The sequence below is a fragment of the Wolffia australiana genome, chromosome 5 (genome assembly GCF_029677425.1).
Source record: "Wolffia australiana isolate 7733 chromosome 5, ASM2967742v1".
Taxonomy (NCBI): Eukaryota; Viridiplantae; Streptophyta; class Magnoliopsida; order Alismatales; family Araceae; genus Wolffia; species Wolffia australiana.
This window is the reverse complement of record NC_135839.1, coordinates 3,602,355-3,618,129: the sequence shown is the minus strand read 5'-3', so window position 1 is coordinate 3,618,129 and position 15,775 is coordinate 3,602,355. Positions and strand designations below refer to the sequence as shown.

The window sequence follows — 15,775 nt, the reverse complement described above, 5'->3', positions numbered from 1 at the left end:
ATTTATTATCACACAGTAAATATTGAATGGTTTAATTGCCTTGACTATGTTTTTATTATTATACAGTAAATATTTAGTGTTCCATGGGAACTATTTCATAACTATGAAATGTCACAATAAAAATAGTTTATTGTCATTAAGTATCTACTCGATAATTATTGGGAAATGAAATATTTATTATTATATACAGTAAATATTTCGCGTTTGAATTTCCATCACAAATATTTTTTAGTAGTATACATTATATATTTCATGTTCCATGAGTAAAGCTTTTATAATTATGAAATTTTCAAAATAAAAATATTTTAATGTCATTAGGTATCTACTCAATAATTATTCCGATAAATTATTTATTACTATGAAATTAACACTTACTGATTAGGTGACAATAATAATGGTTTATGGTCATCAGATTTTTGGACAGTAATAATATAATATTTATAAGTATTTAATATTTAAAATGAACATTTATTTTAGTCAGTCCTCTTAATTTAGCTAATTGGCATAAATAAATATGTTAAGATTTTCTTGAAGTATAAATATGTTAAATACGTAAACAAATGTATAAATGGTTCAATAGGTTGAAGAAAAAAGAAATGAGCTTAATGAACACATGGGTCTTCGTCATTATCTTCGTCTGTTTGCTTGATATCATTGTCTTCATCGTCATCTGCTCACTACCAACACTTGAGGGTCATTATTCATTTGATGCTCTCTATTGCCAACCTGGAACGCTTGTAGTTGATGACGTCACCGACCAATAGAGAAGAATCTTTCAAAGGGTGCACTTGTCGCGGAGATCGATAGGAATTCCTTCGCAACCATTGCCAACCTTGGATATGAGTGTTCTCCTATGACTTTCCACCAATGCAATGGTTATTTCTCCGCGAGAGGAGGTGGGCTCATGTACACATCTAGCTCGTGCCCTAAACTAATGGTTGGTGTCTGCTCACTGTCTGGCAACAACTTGTCTAGTGCTTCACTGAAGAAAGCTATAGACATCCACTCTGGTCGAAAACATCTGCAAGAATCTGAACGAATTAGGCTTCCATCATCGGTGACCTCGGGAGTATGCAATAAGCTTTGCACATATGCGATTATTTTGTCCCGGTGATCACGGTCAAGTAGCCGTAGCTTCATGGAGGGATCAACAAGGGCAGCAATGGTGATGTCCTGGTTGCGAGTGAGGACTGATGCATATTTGCTCATCTTGGTCCCCTTCGGCTCACGATCCTTGTACGGTGATGTCTGATGTTCGGTGGATATAACACCGTTGACTCGTAACATCCTTCCCTCTCTGATACCACTCATGACACCATTCAAGTTTCTTGGCGCTTTTGATCGGCATGCGACTGCAGTAGCCAACTGAAGGGGTTGTAATATACATGCAAACTCCTTAATAATTTCCCATTCCTGATGGCGAGGACGCCGACACATCACCATCGAAAGCGTTGCCATGGCCAACCGGAGTCAACACGCCTGCTATGGACCCAACGGTGAAGTCAACCAAAGTCAATACGCCCCGGTCGACCGAAGTCAACACCAAAGTCAACACGCCGCAACCCCGTCAACAAGCACGTCTCCACCCACGCACGTGCCTACGCGCGTCATGACACGACGCCAGAGGCAGATCCACAATTTCCCTTTGGCGTGACACAGCGCACGTCTTTAATTTCTCGTCTCTAATTTCTCGTCATTTTCTCTTTTCTCCAAGGCCTATATATAGGCCATTATTTTCAAGAAACATTAGGCAGTCATAATTCAAGAATCGAGTTTTTGTTTAACTCTTCTTGGAGGACTGCCCAAGCCTCCCTATCCCCTCTCCAACCCTACCTCCGCCGCCGCCGCTGTCGTCGCCGCCTCGTGTCGCCGGCCTTCCACCCCTTCGTCCTATCTCCCTCTCTTCTCTCTCTCTTTTTCTCTCTCCTCTCTCTCTCCCTCTCCCTCTCTCGCCCTCCCTTGGCCGCCCATCCAGGCTGCCCAAGGGCTGCCCACCTTGGGCCGCCCAAGGCCGCCCCTTGGCCGCCTCCCAAGTCGCCCCAGGCCTGCCCACGCAGGGTTGCCCCAAGGCTTCCCTTGGCTGCCCATTCAGGCCGCCTAGGGACTGCCCACGCTGCCCCCTTAGGGCCGCCCTAGGGTAGCCCCTTGGCCGCCTGTCCAGGCCGCCCCTAGGCAGGCCCTTGGCGGCCCAACCAGGCTGCCCAAGGGCCGCCCAAGCTGCCCACCTTGGGCCGCCCAAGGCCGCCCCTTGGCCACCTCCCAGGCCGCCCCAGGGCTGCCCACGCAGGGCCGCCCCAAGGCAGTCCTTGACCGCCTGACTAGGCCGCCCAAGGACTGCCCACGCTGCCCCCTCAGGGCCATCCTAGGGTAGCCCCTTGGCCGCCCGTCCAGGCCGCCCCAAGGGCCGCCCAACCGCCCTCCTAGGGCCGTCCCTTGGCAACCCTTGGCCGCCTCTCCAGGCTGCCCAAGGGCCGCCCCAATGTCGGTGACGTCGTCGGCTCCACTGCACATTGTACATACCGTGCTGGTGTCGGGGCGCTGGCCCGCAACCCGCAAGGGGGCAACCTCCCCTTGACCCCCCGCCAACTGAGCGCGCAGTTGGATCCGCAACCCCGCATCGAAGCGCCCATCTATCGTCTCACTCACCACCATGGCCATTCAACGCCCAATACGTTCAGATTCAATCGTCTAGTGGGCCTCTCAATGCCCGGATTTGCCCAGCTTCGTCATGATCAGAATTTTCCGCATCCTCTTCACGCACTACGGTGCCGAGGTACGCCTGAACTCTTTGGTGTCGAAGTGTTCTCCGTTCAGCATTTTCTCGAGAAGTTTCCACCGCCATCAGAATTAGATTTGGTTTGGATTTTCTGCCTCTTCTCTCTCTTTCTCGAGTGTATCCTCGCGACGCGAATTCGGATATTGATTTCGGTGCTTAGGCATCGTCGCGGTGGGGGAAGACAGTAATCCTGCCCTCGATAAGGATCGGAGCTGCACCACCAGATTTTCATCGGTTTTAAATTCCGAATCCGATCGTGTGATTTCTGTGGCTGTTTTATCCCTCGTCGTCCCTCTACCCGTAGTTTGCCCCGTCAACCCAATCGTCCATTCTTTCGTCATCCATTCCCTAGTCAATCACTCCGTAGTCGTTCTACATCAAATCCTCATCACATAACACTTGTTTCATTAAAACGTTCAACGGAATGATATCTATAACATCCATTTCCTCGACCACAACTACTAGCATGACGTACGTAGAGTTCCATCTTTTTGGGCAGTCCAACCTTTCTATTTTCAGGTAGGCCAAACTATTTGCATAACGCTGCATAGCCATTCTTCACGTTGTGCTCAACCCTGTATTCATGTGACTATCTCGCGGAACTGGAGTACGGCATCACCCAGTGTAGATGTACTAAATGTAGTAAATGTGTTGCCTTGTTCTATACCATAATATCATGAAGTACATAGAGTTCCATCTTGTTGGGCAGTCCAAGGGAACCTTTCTATTGTTAGGTAGACCAAACTATTTGCTTAACGATGCATAGCCATTCTTCACGTTGTGCTCAACCCTGTATTCATGTGACTATCTTGCGGAGCTGGAGTACAACATCACCCAATGTAGATGTACTAAATGTAGTAAGTGTGTTGCCTTGTTCTATATCATACCAACCATGTCGTCCTTGTTTATAATTAGTGACTCTGATGATGCCTCTGTCACATGTAGGGAGCTCATCCCTGCCTAGACCACAAGGTTTATCACGTGTGCAACACAAAGCACGTGTCTATTTGCACCAAATTGAGGGTTCACTAACTTCAGATGTTCATCCGGAATACACATCATCTTTTTTTTATTCGATGCGTTGCATGTGGTCATTCCAAACACCTGCGTAAAATTGTGTTATCAATATAATGGAACAGAGAAAAATCAGTGATACCCTATTTAATTAACCCCAACCTTTCTCTTCAAGTTAAACTCCTCTAGGATTTCAAGGATGGGTGCACTCATGTTTTCACTAGTGTAAGACTCATTCAATTGGCATATTCCCAGAACACACTCTCATAACTTCCACTTAGAGTCCACGCAATGTATAATCACGCCTAAGAATGCAATATTGTTTTCCGAAGTCCATGAGTCAAGTGTTGATGACACTCGAGCAACGCCGACCAATCTTCTTCAAATGCTCTTCTTCATATCTTGGTAGAGAGAAAACGCTTTCATCTTGATTGCCCTAACTGACAGGACTGATATTTCTTCTTGGGCAATGTAACGAAAAAGTTGTATGAAGTACTTCTTCCTAAGAATAGCCCATGGCGAATCAGACATACATATGAAGCACACCAACGCTTTCATCAAACAAGTCTGCTACTGACCTCTCTTGTGTAACTTGATTTGTCTTTGTTTTCAAAGTTTTGTACGTTTTGAGGTGGAACTTTTCCAGATGCCTCCACAATGGAGTGCTGCTTTGATACTTGCTACAGTGTACAATGATACCACAAAAGTTGCATTTGAATCTTTTTCCACCCAAATCTGTGTAGTGCCTTAGCGCATCACATGCATTAAGGCAAGTCTTTTTCTATTTGGTGTTTGGGCTATTGTGATCTGATTCATCTTCTGCTAACATTTCTAAAGCATTAGGTACATGCAAAGACATACCAACTTCCATTCAACAATTCACAGGATCATAATGTGGATGGTGAGAAAAAAAATAAATTCACGAGATCTCGAGCTCATAAAGGGGATGGTGAACAGAAAACTACATTAACAACATCATAATGAGGAAATACACAATCAATCCAAGAGATTGATACAAATAATCATAATTTGAATGAAACTCGACATTATTTTTTAACTAATGATACAAATAATCATATTATTTTTAAACTAATGAAATCAACGAGCAATTTGAACACACACACACACACACATATATATATAACCAAGCAATTGATTAGTTTTATGACTTCAATACCCAAACATGTTATACATTAAATTCCAAACTGAAACAATGAAATGGCAATTCCAAAATGTGGAGACGTAGCCATGAGCATTCATTGAAAGAGAAGAATTTGAGAAATAATTAAAAATAATTATATCAAATAACTCACAAGAGGGTGCACCACACAATCAAGCCTGACCACAATTGGAAAGAACAACAGATATTCATCATACTGATGATACATACCACTCGATTTTAGAATTCTCAACTATTTCTAAACGTGAGTATTGTGGTGGACGCCTGCGAACAAGAAGAAACCACGGAAATGTAAGTTTAGCTCATTATAACAAGGGTAGATTTTGTACAACGTGATGAACAATGAGGATTACTGTGAAACATTGGCATCGATGTCCTAAGACGAACATAAACATGCCCATGAACTCGAATATCTCGAACAACATCACAACTATGAAATCATCTATATTTCTGGATATTATGATCATATGACATGCACAAGAATACAAAACTCAACATAAATATTTGTCTAGAACATGATTGTGTATGAGTACAAACTCAGCCTTCATTAAACGATAAAAAACATTCACGTCAACATCTATCATCATTACATCTATCTCTATCTCCATTTACATCTATCTCGGTGGATATTTTTATTTACTTTTGGTCCACAGCATTTTGATGTTCCTTTTTCTTGTTATTTTCTTCATGTTCTTATTTGCCTTCTTCTGCCTCATCTTCTTCGTCATCTCCCTCTTAATGTTGTTCCTCTTATTCCTATTCGTCATTTTCTTCTTCTCCTTCCTCTGCCTCTTCTTATTCTTCTTCTTTTTGTTATATTCTCCTTCATTCTTATTATTATTCTGGATCAATGGAGATCATTTATTCATTTTTTATTTTAGAATCGACACCATTTTTATGATTTTTTTCATTTTTCGGTCTTATGTTTTCTCTTATTATTTCTGTTGTTCTTCTTCCTTCTCCATCTCTATATCTATCTCCATCTCTATGTCATTTTTATTATCTCTATATCTATCTCCATCTCTATGTCATTTCTATCTCTATATGCTATGCTACCGTAGAGGGTTGAGTGAAAGTCAGATTTATCTGACATGAAGAAAAAGGGAAGAAAAAGAGGGGAAGAAGAAAAAATATATAAAAAAGTTGATAAAATATTCGAATCATATTTATCATGACCAAAGGATATGCATCATTTATAGATAAAGTGGTTGATGTACTTTTAAATATTGAAGATAATGATCAGCCCCACCCATATTGATTACCTTTTCGAAGGTGAAAATATAAAAAAATTCCTCAGTTTCCATTACGTATGAATTGACTTCTTAGAAGATTCATCTGAATTTCTTGCTCTCACCTAAGTTGATGAATTGTTTCATTCATCTTCATCGCTCCCTTGTAAACTTGCGTCTTCTTCTGATTCATTTTTTTTGACTTCGTGACGCTCCTACCTAAAGTAGCGCATCGTGCCTTCGGATAGTTGAAGCATCAAAACTCCTTAATGATAGATTAATTAACTAGTAAATAAATTGAGAACTACAACTTTAGTTTTCATAGAGAAAGCAACATGCATATCAGATGACTATGTCCCACACGACTTTTCCATTGTCAGCTTATAAACAAAAATAAGTCTTCCAAGAAATTCAAGAGCGTTCAAGGTAAAGGGGGCTGATGTAATGGCCTCATATTAAGTGATCTAAAAGTGGATGATGGTACAAGAAAGGCTGAGCAGCATGCCAATTTGAAATTTTACCTTGATGAGGATCTGTGGTCGAAGAAGCTGATTGTCACAAACTACAGATCCAAATATATAAAGAAATTTTGAGATATTGCAATAATCGAATGAGACAATTACAAGATGGATCTCATGTCTGATTACCTGTAAGAGAGAGGAGAGGAGATATCTGAAGAACCAAGAGAGATAGGTATACAAATATATATAGAGAAAGATACATAAGAGAGGAGAGGAGATATCTGAAGAACCAAGAGAGATAGATAGATGGATAAAAATGGAAGAGATATATACACAGAGATATGAGAGAGAGGAGAATTAATCTCAGGAAGATTCAATATAACATTAGATAGATAGAGAGATCAATAGATGGATGTATAGATTACACATATAGATAGACCGAGAAAGACGAGAGGGGACACAGATACACGGATAGACAGAGAAAGAGATGCTTATAAATAAGTAGACATATATATTGATATGTTGTTGAAGGGGAACCAAGAGAGAAAGAGATTGGTGAGACGAGAGATTTGAGTTTGTATGTCCCACTCATGCAATGAATCTGTCTGTTTCTCGGGTCACTTGGAGCACACGACTGATTAATACTATTTTTAATGCCCCGAATTCTATCGAATGTCATGACTATCTTTATGTCAGTTGTACGTTCCAATGCGATTTTTTCATAGGAGGAAAATGCGTTTCCTTTTGACCAAGTCATATGTATGAGAGATAATAAAGAAAATGTTATTGAGGATAAATACAATGAAGATGATATAGGTAGAAGATAATAGAATAACGGGAATAAGACAGTAGTTTTCCTCTTACAACTCAAGGATATCTGAGAGATGAGATCTCTCCTGGAGAAAGAATCAATAGAATAAGTACATAGATTACAAGGACAGATAGAACGAGATAGAAGTACCTTGGGACTTTGGGAGCGTCTTCTTCAAAGGAGAATGAGAGACCAAGAAGCCAAGAACTACGTTGATAGGGACTTTGCGAGTGTCGTCTTCAAAGGAGAGCGAGAGACTGAAAGAGAGAGAGGAAGAGTGAAGGAGAGAGAGAGAGAGACTGAAAGAGAGAGAGGAAGAGTGAAGGAGAGAGAGAGAGAGAGAGAGAGAGAGAGAGAGAGAGAGAGAGAGAGAGAGAGAGAGAGAGAGAGAGAGAGAGAGAGAGAGAGAGAGAGAGAGAGAAATCAAATGTCAAAAAATCGCACTTCGCACCGCACAGACCTCTGTGCGGTGAGAATGTGCGATTTGACTTTGAGGAGTGCGGTACGAAAAATCGCACCAAAGGAATCCGGTCGCACAAAAAGGACCATCTCTTACTATACACTTTCAACTCTACACTCAAGCTGATATGTTCACAATTTTTCTTACAATTTTTGCATCTTGCTCTCTATTTTCTGCTCGAAAAGCCCTAAACCCCTTTCTCTCTCTCTCTCTCTCCTCTCTCTTCTCTCTCTCTCCTCTCTCTTCTCTCTCTCTCCTCTCTTCTCTCTCTCTCCTCTCTTCTCTCTCTCTCTCTCTCCTCTCTCTCCTCTCTCTTCTCTCTCTCTCTCTATCTCTCTCTATCTCTCTCTATATATATTCTGTACATTTGATAATTTATACATATATAGCGGAGAGAAGGCAAATCTCGCGAGCAGCAGAACTCGTCTTCAATGACGAACTTTCGGAAGCTAGGGCGGCCCGCGGCGCATCGAGTGTCTATGCTCAAGTGAGATTTTCGCAAATTCCGTCCCGGATTTGTGTTATGTGTTGTTTGATTCAATGTCTGCGATATTTCCTTCATTTTGCTCCGCTTGATCTTCAGGACTATGGTGTCGCAATTGGTAAAGCACGAGAGGATTGAAACGACAGTTGCTAAAGTTTGTTCTTCATCCATCAGCAGCCCAGTGAACTAGCCATTTCGTTGCACGATTCCTAATTTTCTCTGGTAATTCTTTTCCAGGCCAAAGAAGTTCGTCGACTTGCTGATCGAATGGTTCAGCTTGGAAAAGAGGTGCGCTCTTAGCTTGTGAACTTTGCATTAATCGCGAATGATGCTGCATTCTTGGGGTGGAAAACCTATGTTGATGGAAAACCTCATATTCTTGCAACTGTGTTATTGATCTCTTGATCTAGTCCCAAACCTTTGCTCATCATCATCTCTTGTTAATGTCAGTCGGCGGCTTCTTTTTTACCTTCTTTTCATTCAGTTTTTCCTTCAGAACCCAAGTGCGCGGAGTCAATATATGTTTTCATGGGAATAATTCGTTTTTAGTGGAATGGATTTCACAGACTAGGTTGCAGAAATGAATTTGGCTCAAGTATTTAGTCATTGTATTACATGTGATCCGATGATTCTCAGTCAGTTTGTGTAATTTCGTGACCAGTTTCATCGTGTGATTCGAAGGGATTATTTCGTTCTACCTTCTTTTCATCTTGTATTTTATGTATGGCTTGTTTCATTATATTTTTACACAAACTATCTACAAGTCTTCGGGTTGGAAGAGTGATGGATTCTACAGATCAGGACCATTTCATACTATTGAAAACTCTTTCGCCTAAACAATCCAGTATAATTTTCAGTGTCATTTATTTTAACTTCTTTGGAGAGTCCTGAATTACCGAAGCTTACTAACTTTGCCTTGAAATGGACCGTACTTATGATAAAAGGCTTAAGAAAGACTCAGTGGGTATTAACCGATTATGTTATTTTTCTATCATCCAACGTTTTTCGTAACCTGTTTTAGTGACTTCCTTTAGTACCAGGGTCCTACTATAGCGCATCAACTGTAGTTTTGTTCCTCGTGTGTACGAAGATCTTAATTAATTGTCTCTCTAATCTATTCTTACCTTGATCTAGGGTTCTGTGTCAATGATGACTATTACTAGAGGACAATCGAGATGGTTAATCATCATCATCATCCATCAGTTGATGACAAATCGCCAATCCGTCAAGCCTTAACAGGGATAATGATGATGGCAACGAATATGATAAAAACTGCCAACCCAAGTTTGGCACGAACGATCGTGATAGCTTGTGGACAATGACAATGTCATATCTTCTCCATCATCGTCTTCCAGTTTCCATGACCAGTTACCGTCATTCTTGTTGTCATCTATTGGTTGATGATGATGACGAGATTTGGGGATGAAAATGACGCCTAATTTCTCAATATATTCTTTCAAAATTAAATTCCCATTATATTCCTTCCCTAACCTAAACACTTGAGGTCCTTCCAAAGATCTCCCTTGAACATCCTAGAAAGTTTCTAAGATCTAAGTACAGAACACAATATAAGAGAGACTGATGAAAAGGAGATGAATAACAATTAGACCTCTCGTCAGTGGCTAGCCAACGAAATGTTTTTGTATGGAATATTATTGTGTAACTTTGTATGCAAAATACTTTCTAGTCTCATCTTATCTGGAAGTCGGTTCATCTGTGAATCATTTCAGTTTTTTTTGCCAAATCTTGCCATTTGCCGACTGCTGATCAATTCTTGATTTCTAGGGAACCACTGAAGCTGCCCGACAGGCGTCTGCCTTTGTCCGTGGCGATGATGTCATGCATAAGTTATTTACAGAGCTAGCTTACCGCTACAAGTAAACATGTCAAACTATGCATCTCTTTGTGTTTATTGAATTTTTTAAATTACATTCGTCTAAATTTACTGGATATGTTATTCCTCCACAGGGAAAGGGCAGGGGGCTACACCAGGCTCCTCCGTACACGAATAAGAATGGGAGATGCTGCACCAATGGCGTATATCGAGTAGTTATTTACTTGATATTTAACTATGAGTTCTTTTATATCTCTTTTTTATTTTAATAATTATTTTATTGTTTAATTTATCTTTTTATGTCTATTTACTAGTGCGAAAAATTCTTTTGAATGCGGATTAAGTGGTTCATCGTGTTCTTCCTGGTAGGTTTGTAGATAGGGAGAATGAGCTTAGAGAAGCGAAGCCGCCTGCCCCATCACCTCCTCAGAGACCAGCAGTAGATCCATGGGCAAGATCAAAGATTTGCCGGCAGTGGGCTCCTCCAAAGGAGGCCAAAGAGGCTTCATCTGATGATAATATCTGAGAACATGAGATCATTTTTTCCAGGTTATTCTCCCCTCAGACTCTGATAAGTTTCATTGGTCAATAACTTCCGATTTTTTTATTCCTTGCTTGATTTTGCACGAAGCTTTGTGGGTGTTACTGGGGTCACTATGGAATTCTGTGTGGGTTAGAGAAAGCTGGTGCTCTGGTGGGAATCTTAAGAACTTGAAACTTGAAGCATGAAATTTTTAGAAATGATTTACGAGGTGCATGTTGTTTTGTTTTTTTTTCATTGCAGTAGAAACAAACATCTTTGATGCATCATTGAAAAAAGGCCCGAATGGAGGAATCCCAAGGAAATCATTGACCATCTGGTTTATTTTTGTACAACCTGAAGGATAATATCTTTGTGGGGAAATGTTTAATTCATTGACATCTTTGTAGCATCATAAGAAGTTCATCATTTCGAAAAATAAGACTTTATACCTCAGATTTCTTTTCAAATTCAAGCATCTGTTATTTTCTAGAATCCATATCATCCATAGCATCTGTTAATTGATAATTATGATTAAATATGATTGATGTAATCAATATTCTCTTCAAGAGTCTCTTAAATACTCTGAACTGTTCTTTTCTTCAAAGTATCTCGAAGTGTTTACAGTTCAAATCTTAATATTAAATTCGTAGGCCTTTTTTCAAAAAAAAATATATTTCACCGTTTTCCAAGTGTCATTTAAAGACTATTTGGAGTTAAAAGTGGCAAATCGCTGAACAAATGTGACGGAATTTACAAGATTTTTGAACAACTTCAAAAAGATTTGATAGTAGCTAATAGGAAGAGATAGAGACTTAAAGGTTTTTGATTAATTATTTAGAGGTTTATGATATCCAAAATCTTATTTCAAGCTTCCTACGAGATCATGAAAGTTCTCTACGTTTAACTTTGCTGGGTAGCAAGTGAGTTTATTCATTATTTTTTTTTACTAACTCTAGCACCATTTAGTCTCGTGCAGTTCATGAGTATATTCTTAATTTGGCGATTCCATGATCTAGTTTAAATCTAAATCTCATTTAGTCTAGAGTACTCCATGAGTATATTCTCAAATTGGTGATTCCATGATATGGTTTAAGAGCCAAGTCTCTTCGAATAAGTGCACACTGTATTGAATTTTCAATCTATCAAACGTAATTTTAGATCTTCAAAGTTACATCAATATTTCTCAACCAAGTGAAACAGGATGTCAGATCCAATTTCATGTTCTTGAGTTTGCGGAGAGAATATATCCTTTACGCTTCTGGTGGAACAAATTCATGAAAATGGCAAGGTATCACAGCTTGAACTAAAGACACTGTTTGATTCATTGTGCTACGATTATGACTGGGGGTAATGTACATTTTATTCATTATAGTATTAATTTATCATACATATACTTGTATCACTTGAAAAATTGATACAAATTTCACTGTATCCATTGTCTCTGCTTCCTTTCAAATCATGCAACTGGAAGATCTTCAATTATTTATATATTTTTTTCTTTCCGGTTGCTGTTCTTTCCTCTGAGTCTGAACGTCCATCGTTGTGCATTGAATTTGATCTCAAGTCTGTCATTCTTTCATTTCACTGCGTATTAGTCCCTCTTTTATCTCTAGACATGTGGTTTTGATCTCTGGTAATTTAGGGTTGATCACTGTTTTTTTCATGATTGATTTATCTGCCACAATAATCTATCGGAGTTATGCCCCAGCCCGAAATATATTATATTATGATTTTATTCATATTTATCACGCATTTACACCTCATTTATGATCATTTAATGCATTAGAGAGATTGAAAGAATGCACATTATCCTTTATTATATATATATTTACATTAATAGTGGATGAACATACAATTTCTAATTTTTATCTCATTTCAAGAGCATTAGATAGAAAATATTGTGCAACAAATGGAGTCAAATATTATTTGGCTGTTCAATTTGAATCTGGAGGGGAAGATATTTCATTTTCTTGAGGAGAGCGTGTCATAGTAGTCTTTTCTCTGTATGACGTATATTACCCGGGATGTCCAAAGTATCTATAAATATTGATAAACCCTAAAATAACATTTTAGCAATTTGAGCCCATGCCAAACTCTATTATTTTAATCATCCGAAAGATGTGGTATGAGAAAGTACAGTGTATCCTTTTTCATATCAATCAATTTAAGGATTGACCAAAAGAGCATTTTTGTTAAATCTATATACTAAACCAGAAATTATAATTAAATGATTTCGTCAAAGGCTCTGATTTTGCAATAAGATTTAAAAGAATTTCTTACTAAGCATAGAGCACGAGTTGTTTGGACAATGACTGTGTTTAACAAAAGTGAATTTTGAGTTAAAATTGTATATTTATAATTTTATAAATTATTCAGTATTTGATTATAAATAAATAGAATTGCACTAAGTTAACAAATAGTTTTTTAAACTTAAACTAGTTTATCTCAAAATTTGGAAATTTTATATGGTTCAAAGTGAATTAAAACTAATCAAAATAACCATTATTGACGTTCCCTTGAGGCTGGGTGATGGTTGGTGGTGATGGAGTGCGACAGGTGGAGGTGCATGTGTGTACTGATCCGTAGGCACAAACCAAGCAGTTTACCTAGCAGGCACGATGCATGGAATTTTATATTTTTAAATGTTAACATGCCAAACCTAGATCATGAAATTGCTTCATCTAGGATAACCTTGCCGTTAATTGGCAATGGCGGTTGGTGGCAGGAATAGCGGACTGATAGCCTTGGGCCTTAATCTAGGGAATCTGCGCAGGTTGTTGACCATTACCTTCATCTTGAGCCTTTAATTAGTCTTCCTAAGCCTAGATCCTTGCATATCACCACGATCAGACATTTTTCTCTTCAAGAAAATCATGAACAGTTCATAACACTTACTTCAATTAGGATCTTGGAAAGCCTTGTCCTACTGGCTAGCCACTGCTAGACCACATCCACAATGATGTAGAGAAAGAGAGATGAAGATGATATTTATAAATTGGATATGATAAAAATGCCCTTATGTTTTTTCTTCTTTCTTATATTCTCATTGGTTGAGTTCATCATGCTTCTTCATTTGAGTTTCATGCTCCTCATTAAAAGGAAATTTATAATGAATTGTGGAGGGATCCAGGACATGATCTACATCCCTAAATCTAAAATCACATGTTATGTCTGCAATTTTTAAAAAATTACATTGATCTTTGGTCACCATCCAATATAACTTGTTTAACTTTCCGTACACATCAGACCTAAATATTCATCAATAAGAACTGCTTGACATAGGGGTCAAGTAGGGTTAGTAAAAAAGGTAAGTATGCATAAATTGATGTTTATATGTAATTTAGAAATATTTAAATATTGAATTTAATAACATGATAGAGTCAATATTCAGATACTCAAGTTCATAAAAAAATGCATGGAACTATGCACACATTTATCATATTATCACACTTCCGTACTCTTTTATCATAATATTATGGGCACATAAACATGAGACAAGTTCATATAAACCATCACATCCTTATTCATGTATCATAGCACCATTGACCTTAGGAGGTCATCGATAGAAACAAGTTGGCCATGACTTCTCTAATATCAACCTCTTCTTGTTCTTGGTGAGGATTGTAGACCTTTCTTTGGGCTCACATTAGCTAGGCTCATGGGCACCGTTAGACTCCTTTGGAAGCTTATGTCTTCCCTCAAAGCGGTCTATCTCAACCTCCTTTGGCAACCTACATAGGCTTATTTTGGCTTATTTGAGCCTGATCTTGTGTTGGCTTATTTTGGCTTTCATCAGTCTTTCGTTGGGTGGCTGCCCTGATCTTCTTTCGGCTTTCCTCCAAGAACTTTTCATTGAGATCCCATGTCCTACATCCTCATTTGAGGTTTTAGAAAATACCTGTCCATTAGGTCCCTTATGCCACTTTTGTCCTAACTTTGACTTCTGTCTCTTGCTATTCTTGCAGCAGTAGTGGCTTACGTCAGTTTAACGGGGCTAATGCCTTTACATTTGAGCTTGTTATCATAATGGCTCTCTTCTCGAGACCTGCCTTTGGTTGGATTCTAAAAGAGCTGTTTGGCATTACTTTGACCATATCTTCAGCTCTTGGAAGGCTCCATTGATATAAATTTTCACATCTATTTGAATGATTTATATAAGGGTTTTCAGCATTAGTAGACATCTGTTATGATGCAATCACACTTTCCTGTTGAAGACTCTAACTCAAAAAATTCAATAGGTATCAGTGCCATGCCATTGCTGTCTATTTTTCAAATATTGCTCCATCATCAGATTTCTGGTCTTATGTTATCTCACATGTACAATCATAGTTTCAATTCAAAAATAAAATTTCATGAATCCAATTATATATATTACCGTTAAAGATGATTTTATAAAGTACATTCAAAACACTACACCTCCAGACTATTCATATTACAACAAATGAATGAAAATTAAGGTTAGAGCGCATGTCTTTGACAACTAATGACATGATGATTGATCTTATAATTCCATACATTTAATATGATTCAAAACATATAAATCACGAATCCGATCATCAGTTGCTAAATTATTTACCATTTTATTTCATATGAATATAATTGTATGCACAATATTGAGTTTTAAAACTATACTTGCTTGAAAACTATGACGTCAAGATGTATTACTTAAAAATTATCTATTCAGATGAGTGTAGAAATCTACCATAATTGATTGAGTTGATTATTTACAGGCTGCAACAATACATAATATTTTAAAATTAATTATGAGGACTAGTGGACTAAAATAATGAATTTTTGGGCACTAAATGAGAAGTTAGAGGGGTATGTACACCTTCTGAATCCATCAAATAAGCCCTCTAAATTACCCCAAAAAATGAGCACCAAATTCAAGTCAAGAAAGTAGGGACAGTGATTTGGGAAATCAAAAGGGGCATCAGAGTTATGAGGCTTTATCTATAAGTAGTAAAGTTTCCTCTATCGCCTCATTTTGGAAGTGCTCTACT

General features: G+C 38.6%; 1 protein-coding gene across 6 annotated transcripts; it reads left to right on the top strand.

Moving 5' to 3' along the window:
- Window positions 1–8,077: 8,077 nt before the first annotated feature.
- On the top strand, window positions 8,078–11,223 carry LOC144703709 (uncharacterized). 6 transcript variants are annotated; one of them, XR_013581598.1, is made up of 8 exons: window positions 8,078–8,418; window positions 8,515–8,569; window positions 8,653–8,703; window positions 10,201–10,292; window positions 10,384–10,461; window positions 10,619–10,798; window positions 10,881–10,943; window positions 11,034–11,223. XR_013581598.1 is itself a non-coding variant. In XM_078575943.1 (7 exons), the coding sequence occupies exons 1-6, from the start codon at window positions 8,363–8,365 to the stop codon at window positions 10,773–10,775; spliced, it is 489 nt and encodes a 162-aa protein (XP_078432069.1). In that variant the 5' UTR covers window positions 8,078–8,362; the 3' UTR covers window positions 10,776–10,798; window positions 11,037–11,223. The 6 variants fall into 6 exon arrangements, 4 of the variants coding, with proteins under 4 accessions (XP_078432069.1, XP_078432068.1, XP_078432067.1 ...); XM_078575943.1 differs by lacking the exon at window positions 10,881–10,943 and having other exon boundaries at window positions 11,037–11,223; XM_078575942.1 differs by lacking the exon at window positions 11,034–11,223 and having other exon boundaries at window positions 10,881–11,006.
- The last annotated feature ends 4,552 nt before the right edge of the window (window positions 11,224–15,775 follow it).